This window comes from Haplochromis burtoni, unplaced genomic scaffold, assembly GCF_018398535.1.
Source record: "Haplochromis burtoni strain Fernald_Lab_line unplaced genomic scaffold, NCSU_Asbu1 Contig_514, whole genome shotgun sequence".
Classification (NCBI taxonomy): Eukaryota; Metazoa; Chordata; class Actinopteri; order Cichliformes; family Cichlidae; genus Haplochromis; species Haplochromis burtoni.
This window is the reverse complement of record NW_024582875.1, coordinates 3292-17119: the sequence shown is the minus strand read 5'-3', so window position 1 is coordinate 17119 and position 13828 is coordinate 3292. Positions and strand designations below refer to the sequence as shown.

General features: G+C 41.9%; 1 protein-coding gene across 2 annotated transcripts; it reads left to right on the top strand.

Annotated features, from left to right (window-relative positions):
• The first annotated feature begins 2503 nt into the window (after positions 1–2503).
• On the top strand, positions 2504–8247 carry znhit1 (zinc finger, HIT-type containing 1). 2 transcript variants are annotated; one of them, XM_005946987.1, is made up of 7 exons: positions 2504–2545; positions 2887–2949; positions 5811–5908; positions 6441–6516; positions 7110–7189; positions 7276–7445; positions 7831–8247. In XM_005946987.1, the coding sequence occupies exons 2-7, from the start codon at positions 2925–2927 to the stop codon at positions 7850–7852; spliced, it is 471 nt and encodes a 156-aa protein (XP_005947049.1). In that variant the 5' UTR covers positions 2504–2545; positions 2887–2924; the 3' UTR covers positions 7853–8247. The 2 variants fall into 2 exon arrangements, with proteins under 2 accessions (XP_005947049.1, XP_014184598.1); XM_014329112.2 differs by lacking the exon at positions 2504–2545 and having other exon boundaries at positions 2591–2949.
• The last annotated feature ends 5581 nt before the right edge of the window (positions 8248–13828 follow it).

Genomic DNA, 13828 nt, shown 5'->3' with positions numbered 1-13828 from the left:
AGGTGAAGTGTCTTGCCCAAAGACACAACGACCGAGACTGTCCGGGGCTCGAACCGGCAACCTTCTGATGACAAGATGAACAGCCAACTTTTGAGCCACGATCGCCCCTGCAGGAAAAAAATGCAATACATCTGCACCTCTGTATCCATGCTAGTGCTGACCCACAATGCAATGGTTGTGCTCTTAGCTAAGCTCTGGTCATGTGACCATCACAAATTCTACCTCAACCAAACTTCACAGCACTTTACACCTTATAACTTTTAACAAACACTTATTTTGTAATCACATATTTTAGACAAGTTTTCAATCAGTGCTGCCCTTTTTATTATCTTGTCTAATACATTTTAACTCTTTCCAACAAATAAATGAACTAAATTCAACATGAATCTATCACAGAAAAATAAACACCTTTATTTAACTGTCTCACAAAGTAGAATAACAGTGATTCTATTAACAGGAGTCACTGAGAGCCTGTACAGAGTCTGACTTTCATGAGTGTGTGAGTGTGCGTGTACCATGTTTAGATATCTTTCTGGGAACGAAAAGTGGGAATGTTACTATACTGATGTGGACCAACAGTTTTTTATGGGGACAAAATTCTGGTCCCCGTGAGTTTGAAGACATATTTGAGACTCAAAATGTGGTTTTAGTGTCAGGGTTACAGTTAGGTTATGTTTTTGATCAGGGGTGTGCGTGCGTGCGTGCATGTGTGCGTGTTAATGAGAGCACACACAGGACACTAGACACTGATCTCTGAATTTTTTACTTCTCGCCTTTGGAAATTCCACCATAGGCATGAAGGAGAGATTGGAATTACAGATTGGACTTTGATTTGGTTTTACTTCTGTTCACCATCATCATCATTATCATCATAATTACTGTGTTGGATTATAATTCTGAGAAGGATTTCGACTTCCATTATTCTCAAGAAGATTCTCAAGACTTCCAAGGTTTTCTCAGCCGATTACAGCTTTGAGAGAAGTGGGATCAATCAAGGAATCCTGCTTTCCTGATTAATTCCATGAACACAGAGCACTGAGGTGGAACACATCTTCTCACCACCAGCCTCTCCCCCCCTAAAGACAAGAACAAAGTCAGAATTACCTCAGTGGGTTAATTAAATAAGTTGAATTGAGGTGATTTGATTATTCTTTATTATTCTTTTTATTTATTTTATTTTGCTTGGCTCCTGCCAAGCAGTTGTAATCAAATCCAAACTGTGGACATTCCCTTTTAAACCCTTGTAAAACAATAAACATATAAAGCTGGGTATAAATCTATATTAGCCCAAACAGCTCTAATAGGTTGCTCTAGCCTTTAGCTCTAACCATCTCAGATCAACAACTACCACGATTTAGAGAGGAGTGGCCATAATAGATATGATTGATAAGATTTGACCTGCAAGGCTTCTCGGGTTTCTTCATATCAGGGCAAGCAGGGAAGACACCTGGATGTCAAGGCAGTCAGGCTGGACGAGTCTCCTCAGTCCCCTCAGTACGAGGGAGAAAGGATAAACCGTTTTGAGCCGTGTGACGTATAAAGTGACGTTTAATGACCAGAAAAAAATCGTTTTTCACGTTCCAGACCTGAGAGCAAAGCTGCACATGTTGGGGAGGTTGTCACAGGAAATTATGCTCCAGGCCCGAGAACGTCGGGAGTGCCTGTGCAACGGAGGGACGAGGCTTACTTCTCTTTAGTTTCTATATGAATCAGATCAGGTTTTCAATGCATGCAGACATAAGTGATGTAAGTCTCAGGTAAAACTACTGATATCTCTTAACTGCTGCATCATTTACAGAGCAAAGCTTAGCTGGACTCTCAGCATTAAGAAAACAGTGTCTGTGTCTTTTCCTCCAGGGCTCGGTCCTCATTAGAAGCGAATAAGTTACATTTAAAAGATCAAAACAGGTTTCCCAGGTAGAATATCTTACCTTTACTTTAGATGCCCCTCCCAAATATAAAACACAAGATAAATAAGTTATAACAATAAGCTAAAATACATTTAAACTTATCAGAGACTGTTTTTGTTTGCTGCACATACTTTTCTGGACTCTGTTTTTCTCACTTAAATTATTGTGAAACCTCTTGAAGCTTCCACAGTGATGATGATGTACAATCAGGCAATTCAAGGTTTGTGATGTTTTTATGAAATTAAATGTGAGTTTTACTAATTCACAGAACTTTACATAATGGCTGCGCAGTGACTTCAGCATGACCTCTTTCATTACATCTGACTCTTCTCTTTCCCTCCAGCCTGGCAGCTCCATCATTCACCACATCATTGTCCAATGAAACCACTATAACTGAGTACAATATATCATCTCCAGGTGGCAATTCTACTATGGTGGCCCTGAGAGGCCAAACAGACTGCAACTTAAGAAAACATCCGCAATAAGAAAAACACTGCAAAAAAACATAAAACACAACGGAAATAGGAAAAAACAAAACAGAAATAGGAAAAAACAGATTTCCAAAGGCACAAGGGAAGTGTTTCTGGGGAGACAATAACCTGACGGACCAGTTGCAGGAACCCAAAACATGCTAGGTGTGTTTTACCACGATTCATATAAAACTGATGACAGATTTTTAGGCTAATAGTTAGGCTTACACACTTACCTCTCGTCTTTTCTTTCCTCACAAAAACAGTAGATCCTCCAATTCTGTTGAGTGTCTCCCAGCGCAATTCTTAGCATATTTTGGTACAACAGACTGAAGAAAACGCTCAAACTTTATTTAAAATAACAAACATAAAACACTCACTTCAGAAAAAAGTAGAATTAGAATGAAGTAGAATGAAGATCAGCCATCAAAATCATCAAAAGTTGTCACCCTTTAATTGTCCTATCAGCGGTCAAGATGACAAACGCGCTTCGTTTGCTTTGACAGGGACTTACACGGCCGCCGTACAGAGGACGTGAACAAAGATGGTGCTGGAGAAGAAAGGTTCCGGTGAGTGTTGGTCTGTTTGAACTCTTCTTTTGAATATAAAACACTGTCATGCAGTCAGACGGTGTAAAAACACTTTAACAGAGAGCCCCTCTGTTGTTCTATCTTCTCTAACTTGGAGCTCACAGGGGAAACGTTGGTTTTAAACTCAACTCCGGTTTGCTGAGCGGTTCGTGTTGTTTACTGTTAATGTTATTATTACTGTTTTTATAGAGCTGCAGGGTTTTATTCTAACATATACATGTTAAAAAGGAATAGTCCAGTTATTTTAAAAAAACCCAACTTATAGGAGAGGATCGACCGTAGGTGATGTTACTTTGCGGTTTATTTAACCAGGACCACCTGAAGGATTTTGGGTGTTTCACTGAAGTAAAAGATGTTTTTTGGGCTCCAGCTGTGAGCCGAATTTAAGTTAAGTACTTAACTGGTTCAGATTTTGTTTGATGAGCTTCCAGACAATAATACGAGAACAGAATGAGATAAATTTAACGTTTTCACAGTGCGGTATGGTTTGATTGGAAGGAAACACTAAAACTACTAGTAAAGGGTAATTCAGGGACACACCAGCCAGCTTTTTCCAGTCCTAAATTGATAGCAGGCTTTTCTGATGATAGTTTCTCCTTTCCCTGCTCTCAGTCTCACTGTGAGTGCATCTCCTCACTCACACACGGAGTGGAGCAGAGAGCAGGGCTTGCAAAATCGCTAGCCCGACGTCCCGGGGCTAGCGATTTTTCCAGTCGGGCTACCAAAATCTATCTCTTCCCTGCCCGTCGGGCTATTGTAGGAAGTTAAAATATATGTCAATGCTTTTGCATTCTTTCGGAAATGTAGCTGGGTAATTATGTCATTGGCATCGGTGAGCCACTGTCAATATGTGACATATTGAAATCGCGTTTGAATTTGCGCTTGTTTTTTGCTTTCACTTTGCAATTGCGCGAACTGTGTATAGAGAGCAACAGTACTGATCTGTGAGTGATGATAATTTGTGCACCAATTCCTCTGACATTGTCTTATCAATCGTTAGCTTACTATGCAAACATGACAAGTGAAATCTCCCGCAGCTTAAACATATGAGAGGTTGATCGCGCAGAGAATCACTGACCTGTGTGTGTGTGTGTGTGTAAGTGTGTAAAAGCAGCAGGATATATATTTTAGTTCTGCTGAGCCAAATAAGACAGGTCAGGGTGAAGAAGTGACAGCCAAAGAAAAGCTTACCACCAGCCACCGTACAAATCAGACTATAAGGCAAAAAGAAAGTGCAGCTTTATGGTTTCATGGACAAAAGAATTTCTGTGGCTGCAATATGAGGAGCTATATAACCGGGGCTGCACATAAGTGGTCCGCAGGTGCGCATTCACTGTAAAAAAACAAAACAAAAAAAACCCCCCACAAGATATGAAGTTGCAACGCGTGTTTGCATACATAAGATTTTCTGGAGGAGGACAGACATTTGTTTAAAACTCTTAAAGATGTCGAAGAAGCTCCTTTAAGCAATTACTTTGGTGTTCCTCCACCTCCAAACAAATGTCAGAAGGAGTCCGAACCACAAAAGAAGCGCGTATTCTCGGAAAAGTGGTTGCAGGAGGTGAGCTGGCTTCAAACAAATGATGAACGCACAGAGATGTGGTGCGGAATGTGCCGTGAAAATCCCACTCTAGCGGACAAAAACAGTGCTTTTTATATGGACGCAAATGCGCGTTGCAACTTCTTATCTGGTGCGCGTCTTTTATTTTGACAGCGATTGCGCACCACTTATGTGCACCCGTGTAAATAACATAATGTTCTGCCGGGTGTGTTGTTGGTTTTCTCTCGATTTCTGAGTCGACCAGCGCCTTTGTTACTGGGACCAGTCATTTTAAGAAAGGCCCCCATTAGAACCCATGAGAAATGCAAGAAATGCATTATTGCTCAGTCTGCAATATCTTTCCCAGAACAAACACCAATTGCAAATAACATACTAAAAATAAACCTGAAAAATCTGTTCAGAACAGCGTACTATGTTGCAAAGACTGAACTACCACTGGCAAAATTTAGCAGTCTTTGCAAACTTCAAAAAGCAAATGGCCTCGATCTTGGTTCCACTTGTCTCTTACCCGTGACTTCAGTGGAAATTTCAAATTCAGGATCTGACACAGACTGATTCATGTCCTACACAGTTCTTACAAGTTCATAGAAATTTCTATTCAATTAGAACCAAGTATTTGAGTTGATGATTGTAATTTTTATACAATGTTGTAATTTGTTTTTCAACAATTTTTTGATTAATGTTTTGTTTCCTTTACAATATTATACTTTAATGTATAATATTGTAAAGGAAGCAAAACAGGAAACAAAACATCAATCAAAAAATTGCTCTCTTTTTTTATTCGGACTACTTACATTTATTTTGGGCTACCAAAAACTGAAGAGTCCCTGCCCGAAGGGCTACCAGGGATTTTGAAATTTTGAGAGCCCTGGAGAGATATTCTGAACATTATGTTGCTGTAAGTGCATCAAAGCTTCCTCCCAGGAGTCCCACTGAACTTGAAGAGAAGGTGAAGCTGACAGGGAAAACATCACCATCACTGGAGCTTTTCAGCATGGTCACACTCTGTGTTTAAAACTTTTGCAGACCCTTAAGCTGCTACTGTGGCAGGTTTGAAATCCCTTAAACTGCTGAGCCTTTGAGCTTTCAGCTGTTTTTTCCTGCTCAGAATGAACCTCTGTGAGGTGACTGTGTGCTGTATCACAATTAGCAGTCCTGATGATTTCCCTTTGGTTTACATGCTGGAAAAACTACACAGAACTTTATAGAAATGAGCTGAGTCGATGGGTCTTTTGTCACTGATACCAACTGATGGAAACTGTGTGTTTGGATCCAACAGCTCGGGTGGAGGCTGGTCAGCGCAGAGTTTTGGATGAAGCCACCAGACAGAGGAGGCTGACCCGTCAGCTGGAGGCTCTGGAAAAAGACAACTTCCAGGTCCGTGTCTGTAATTTAAAGTTGACTGACAGCTTTTCTGCTCTCACTTCCCTCTAACATCCACACAGAGCTCCACTCTGTACACGGGGATCACTTCATCCACCTCGCATTCACATAGAAACAAGCACAGGTGGAGATTTTAAGCAGGACTTCTTTAGAAATCCTCTAACATTGAATTGTGCAGTTCAGGCGACTAATCAGAAGAAAGCTCAGAGCTCTCTCTGTGTATGTCACACATTATATTAACCTGTAAGGCACATGAGCTGCTAGATCACTGATGTTCTGCTTCTGTCAGGGTCAGAGGTCACGACCCTCTAACCCTCTTTCACCATCTCCAGATGCTCGATGTGGCCTTAGAGAAACTAGAAGTGGTGAATGAACATAGGTAAACATGGTGTTGCTATAATGAAATACAATGATTTTAAACATGTCCACCTGTTAGTGATGCTGATTGGCTCATGTATGTCTTACGGGCTGTTAATAAACAGTCTGTATTATTGCTCAGCAATGACATCTTGTTTTGTGTTTCCAGGACGACCCTCTGTCCTCCCTCCCTCCCCCAGGTCCTACTGCCCGCCTACCTGCTTTCAGTGAGTCTGAAGAACCAGGTGAGTTTTTCACCGTCCAATGTGCACATGAACCCTACACTTTTGACAAAAGGGCATCTTCCTGACCATCCCTTTCTACTGTGTTTCTGTACTAGCAGAAAAAGTCTTACAGAGGTACACGGTAGCAGCTGAAATCTTTATTCCTTGAAACTTGAGTAGCTGTATATAGGCTGGTACTTAAAAAATACTTTTCTACTCTAATTAAGTATTCAAAGCACTTTTCACATGGTTCACACAGCTCTGAGATTTCTTGTATTCACAAATTAAGGCATATTGGACAATTCGAGGTTCATCATCCTTCCTGATGATACTTTGGTATCCAAACTGGAGAAGCTGAGGTCTAAACCACTGACCTTCTGATGAGCCACTCTCCCTCCTGAGCCACAGCTGGCCCAACAGTAGTGATTAGAAGTGGAAAATTACAACCAGATCAAATCCTGTTTAAAAACCTGCAAATATTTTTCCATTGTCACCACACCGACCAATTTAAAAACTGAAAAGTCCATATTAGGAAACGTGTTTGTGATTAAAAAATCTTCCAAAAAATCCTCTAAACATTCTCTGTCCTCCTTCTTCTCTGTCTGTGCATCCAGAGAAGAAGAAGAGAAAGACGAGGGGCGACCACTTCAAGCAGCGTTTCAGGAAGAACTTCACCACGCTGCTGGAGGAGGAGGTGAGTCAGACGCCCTCTCTCCTCTCTCTGATTGGCTGAAAGGTGGTCGTTAGCTGACCCATTGTCTCCTCTCCTTTGATTGATAGAATCTCTCAGAGAAGCCAGAGCCTAACTACCTGTCAGCGGCGGCCCCGCCCTCCTCGCTACCTGCACGCCACTTCTGCTGCGTCTGCGGGTTCCCGTCGCACTACACCTGCACCACCTGCGGGGGGCGCTACTGCAGCACCAAGTGTCTGTGCACACACAGAGAGACGAGGTAAACACACCACATGTTTTTTGGAGATCTTTTGCTCAGGTTAGATAGATGCTCAGCATCAGTTACCATGACGATGTACCAGGTCAGAAGTTTACCTCATGTCAGCGAGTTACTTCTCCAAAAAAGGGCCGCCTCTTGTGACTGGATGGACTTGATTTTGATGGTCTTGGTTCAGTTTTGGAGGGTTGCTGTAAGAACTGGAACCACTAAAAGCAGAATGAGGACACCATCTCTAAGATACGGAGATTATCTGCAGGATCAGGCTCATTGAAACAGACTTTAAACACTCTTTGACGCGCTGTGATGTCACCATCTGAAGAAACTGGAAAATCTCCTGACCAGAGTTCATGCTTGACAACATCTTTTCTCCTGTGTGTCTCTGCAGGTGTTTAAAGTGGACGCTCTAACTGCCACTGCCCTGGTGATGGAGGTGAGGGTTGCATATGGGATGCATGAAACTGCATCATAAAGAGAGTCTGAACCCTTTGTGCCTCTGCTGGCTGCTGTGAGAGCAGCTGGACAGAGACTGACATGTGCAGGTGGACAGGAGGCTTCTTGTGATGTCGCAGCATTGCAGATTCACTCGGGAGATTTGGCTGCTTCAGTATTTCTGTATATTTTTCTTTACTCTGTCAGTTCTTTGTTTACCTGTCATAACTTAGCTCTGGTGCAAATGAAGATACATGCACGCGTTTGTTGCATCATCATCATCATCATCTGAGTGGGCAGAATCAGATTAATTGTAAATATCTGTGTAACTTTAATGTTTTCTTCATATTTCAATAAATCAGATCTGATTTCACACAGTCTCCTAATCCAGGACTCCTACTCGATCTACAACATCCATCTGCAGTCATGTTTCTGTCTCTATGAGCCGCTCACATCACTAGAGATTTTTCTAAGTACAGGTCATTCCACATTATTTCATTAAACACCTCCCACCTGACCATCAAACATCTGCCTGAAAAAAATTCCAGCAGAAAATTTTAAACAACATTTCTTACAAACTCAAATTGATTAAACTTTGCTTCAGAGAATAAAGAGGCAGACTTAAAGTCAAAGATTAAATTCCATCTAAGGCTTAGATGGAATTTAATCTTTGACTTTAAGTCAAAGCTTAGATTCTAAGCTGTTGTTTGTGTCAGACAGAATTTGATGCTGGCGTTGGCCTGATGGAAGAGTTACAGTAACTCAGGGGTGGGCAACTCGAGGCCTCAAGGACCGGTGTCCTGCAGGTTTTAGATCCTTGATCCAACACAGCTGATTCAAATGGCTAAATTACCTCTTCAACATGTCCTGAAGTTCTCCAGAGTCCTGGTAGTGAACTAGTCATATGATTCAGGTGTGTTTACCCAGGGTGATGTCTAGAACCTGCAGGACACCGGTCCTTGAGGCCTGGAGTTGCCCACCCCTGCAGTAACTGCTGGTTGTTCAGTGAGAGGAGCCAAAAAAACACACGTTTACAATCCATTTCACTTTTATATAAGTCTGAAGCAAAAGCTGCCAAACACCTGCAACACTTTATTTTCTGAGCTTCAAAAAAGGTCTTTTGACCTGCAATAAACACCTGCACTCTGCTGTCACACTCACACATTTTTGGGATAAAATATCTTAATTTCAGGAGCAGGCGCACGCCTCCAAACATGCCCTTTTCAGTTCTTATCTATGTATATGATCCCTCAGCTCTACAAGCTGTTCGTTGTTGTTTTCCTGCCCCCCCTTCAGTCTTTTCACTTCTTCACCTCTCAGAAATAAATAAATAAATGGGGATCTGCCAGGCCCAGGAGCCGCCGCCAGTCCTCTCCGAGGCTTTCCCCAAATCACAAAAATACTGTCAAAACTAAAATGAGGATGTGGGCGCACCTGAGTGAAATAAGTGGAAGTTGAATGAAGCTCCACCCCCTCATGTCACACTTCTGAGAAGAACGAGGAATGAGGCTGTTCCACTTCTTTATTAAAGACAGACGCACAGACGATCAGACTGAGTTCAGAACAAACTAGCTTCTTCCTGTGAGTCAGCTACAGGAGAGAAAAGTGGAAAACTCCAACACTGCTGCTTCAAGCTGCTGAGGCTCCACACACTGAATGTGAGTTTGAGCAAAAACACGACTCAGTGAAGGTAGCAGAGGAGGGAGGGGAGCCAGGACTGACTGTACTTCCTGTCTGCTGTTTTCAGCTTCACTACAGACTCAATGGCTTCCAGATCAGAGGAGGATCTCTGCTGTCCGGCCTGTCAGGAGGTCTTCAGAGATCCTGTTCTTCTGTCATGTAGCCACAGCTTCTGTAAAGACTGTCTAATGAGATGGTGGAGAGAGAGAACAACACTACTGTCCAGTTTGTAAGGAAATATCAGTGTATGAACCACCTTTAAATCTGGCTTTAAGAAAACCTGTGTGAGTTGTTCTTACAGGAGAAAGATCAGAGAGCTTCAGAGGCTCTCTGCTGTCTGAGAAACTCAAACTGTTCTGTCTGGACCATCAGCAGCCAGCGTGTCTCGTCTGCAGAGACTCAGAAAAACACACCAAGCACAGATTCAGACCCATCGATGAAGCTGCACAACAACACAAGAAGGAATTTAAGGAAACTCTGGAGGCCTTAAAGAAGAAGTTCAAGTGAAGTTTGATCAAACAGCAGAACACATTAAGGTCCAGGCCCGGCACACAGAGAAGCAGATTAAGAAGCAGTTTAAGAAGCTTCACCAGTTTCTAGCAGAGGAACAGGAGGCCAGGCTAGCCGCACTGAGGGAGGAAGAGGAGCAGAAGAGTGGGATGATGAAGGAGATGATGGAGGCTCTGGGCAGAGCGATAGCAGCTCTTTCAAACACAGAGCCACAGAAGAGGAGCTGAGAGCTGAAGGCGGCTCATTCCTGCACAACTACAAGGCTGCAGTGGAAAAAGTCCAGCGCTGCCCCCTGCTGGATGATCCAGAGCTGCCCTCAGAAGCTCTGATAGACTGAGCCAAACACCTGGGCAACCTGACCTTCAACATCTGGAACAACATGAAGGACATGGTCTCCTACACTCCTCTCATTCTGGACTCACAGCTGGGATGTCGAGGTTGGAGACAGTACAAGCTGGATGCTTGGTGTGGTAGAAGAGTCTATCAAGAGGAAGGGAAACGCAGAGTCTGGATTTCGGGGAGTAGTGGTCTGTTTAGGTAAATACTCAACACGCTCACCATCAGCTGGATTCACTGCTCTCTCAGTTCAGAAGAAGCTCCAGAGGATCAGAGTGAATCTGGACTGGAACAGAGGAAAGCTGTCGTTCTCTGGGCCTAATACTAACACACACATACACACCTTCACACTCACTTTCGCTCACAGGATGTTTCCATTTATCCAAACTGCGGATGATGTGAAGGTGTTGCCGTTGAAGGTGTCAGTGGAGCAGATGAGTTGAGGATGATTATATTGCTCATGTTGTTTCCTGTCAGTGAGTTGAAGCTGTTAAACTGCAGCTGTCCTCCTGCTGCCTCATGGTTCCAAAGCCCTTTGTTTCTTTTTTAGTTCTCACTGTTCCTGCTCTCCACCTTTTCACATTGAAAATCATTTCATTGTTTCTCACTGAATGACTCCCCAAACCAGATTTGAAATTCATCAAGTTTCTAATCATTACAAGTGGTTCATGTTTCTATTTGATGTGTTTGCTGGGATATGGACTGACATGTGTTGAATGGGAGGAGCAGATTGTTGTTGTCTTCTTGTCTGTTTATGAAAACAAATATATTGTTGAAACAATGATTCATTTTTAACTCCACATATGAAATGTTTCTGATATTTGAATTCTGTTTGATTAAAGACTTTCATCATAACACAAATGAGATTTTAGTGTTTTACAGTTTTTCTTGATTGCTTAAACACATTTCTTGAAACTGCCTCATATTCTGAAAACAGGATAGGGCAAGACGTGGGGTACACACTGGACAGGTTGCCAGTCTGACACATAGAGACTGACAACCATGCACAATTGAGATTTTTCAATAACCTATCCCCCCATGCAAACCACACAGAAAGAGCCCGGCCTGATGGTGGAATTGAACTCATGACCTTCTTTCTGTGAGGCAACAGTGCTAACCACTGTGCTGCCTGAAATTGGTGCAATAAATTAAAAACAATATTTCCAAAACTGGCAAGTTATGTTGCTTGTGGTTCTTCCCCTCAATGGGGGCAGCACACACAGTGCTCTAATTTCTCCCCTGTACTTGTGCCAGTTTCCCACAAGTACATTTTTGTGAGTTAAAATCTAACAGGCAGAAGGCAAATGCATTTGGCACGATGTTGGTGCAGGCGATTATAAATCGCACTGTTCACACAAACACAAACCCTGAGGCTTCATGCATTAAAGAAATGCACATTTACATTCCATGTGTCAAAAAAGAAACAAAAAATCCAACTTAGTTTAAAAATACACAAAAAGCTGAAAAGTGTGTTTTGCTGCGTTAACTCAAGTGGAGAGTAAACATCAGCCGTCATTAAAATATGTTCAGAGTTTTGCAAACTGATACTGATGCATCTCCTAAATCATGACACATTGATTTTTACTGCATTTGTAATGTGAATGTATCAGTATTGGTAGTACCAGTAGTAAATGTATATACTTGGTATTGGATGGATATCAAAATTTGCAGTACGGCACACCACTAATATTTAGTGGAGTCTGTGAATTATTTTAAAAGCAGTTTGGAACTTTTTTGTTCAAACATCCTTTCTGTTGATAATTTCACAGAATTTTCTATTATTATTTATTTATTTATTTATTTTTAAGCTACCCCTCCCTTATCCTGCTTCTGCCACAGGTTTCTTCCTGTTAAAAGGGAATTTTGCATCTCTGTCATAGATAGCATGGCCAATAAAGGCTGAAAGTCAAGATGTTTGATCCTGAAGATGTTCCCTAAGTGACTCCTGAAAAACAGCAGCACAGAGAAACTTTCAGCACCTTTAGCAGCAATAACTTGAAGCAATGGTTTTCTGTTTGATTTTATTGCTGTCTCGCATCACTGTGGAGGAGGAATTTCGACCGACTCTTCTTTACAATCTTGCCTCAGTTTATTGAAGTTTGGGAGTATTCGTTTATGCACAGCTCTCTTAAGGCTGCACTAAAGGCTTTCCATCAGGTTGAAGTCTGAATTTTGTCTGGGTCATTGCATTGACTCTAGAATACTTTGGTATAAAGAGAAATTCATGGAGAACCCAATGACTGAAAGGAGCAGAGGTCCTATGGATGTAAAACAAACCCAAATCATCACTCCACCACCCTGCTTGACAGTTGGCTTGTGTAGCTACCAACCGTGGGGTGAACAATGGCTTCTGCCCTGAATGGCCTTATAACCCTTCCCAGATTGATGTGCAGCAGCATTTGCTCCTCCGAGTTCATCGCTGATGTTTTTCGTCTTTTGAGTTGTGTTAACAAACATCTTAAAGCTTTAGACCTGCAAAACCTTCTGTTTTTATAGACATGTTCAACACTAGCTGATGATAAGTGAATCTAGAGCATTTGCATTAAATTATTAGCAGCAAATGACTGCTTCTTACCCTTTTAATTCCTATGGAAACAGTAAGAGTATAGTTTTTCACATACTGCTTCTGCATTTTGACTCAACTTTTGCTAAATAAACTTTGTTGTAGTGCAATATGTGATAATCTGAGGTTGTATTTACTCATTTTACAACCACATCACTGATACTAACTCCTGAGCTGACTGTATGTTAACATGCGCCACAAATAAGGGTCATAGAAAGGGTGTATGGCTCCTGTGTCAGTGAATCCAAAATACCTCTATGTTTGAACAAATCCAGTTACAAAGCTCAAGAAAATATTACTCTAACGGAAGAAGAAGGCAGTAATTAATTAACAATATGTGCATCAGTAGTACTAAAAAGTTATTATATCAAAACGTAAAGGGAAAACAGTCTTATGAGCTGTATGGTGAACTGAAACAAAACGAAGCTTATCATTAGGAATACTGACTTTGTCGTAACGTCTGTTTGCTTTTTACAGCTTCAGTTCTTTTTTCACTCAGTAGGTGGCAGCAAACTACAAACAATGGTTGCATTTTACACTCATCCGTTTTCATTAGAGGCAGAACCCAGAAGCACATCCAGGCTTAGGTCTACTGCTTGGTGCTACACAAAAACAGGCTGAACAGACTGAAACTCACATGAACTTTGACAAATTGAAGTATGAGTGTCACTTCTGCTCTTCAGTTTTCTCAGAAATGCCTACACCTAAACCTAAACCTACGGATATATGTTCACTGACTTTTTCTCTTAGTCTGGAAATACTTAGTCAGCCCATTACTCAATTCAATTGACCACCCCAACCGGTCGCAGCAGATGGCCGCCCCTCCCTGAGCCTGGTTCTGCCGGAGGTTTCTTCCTGTTAAAAG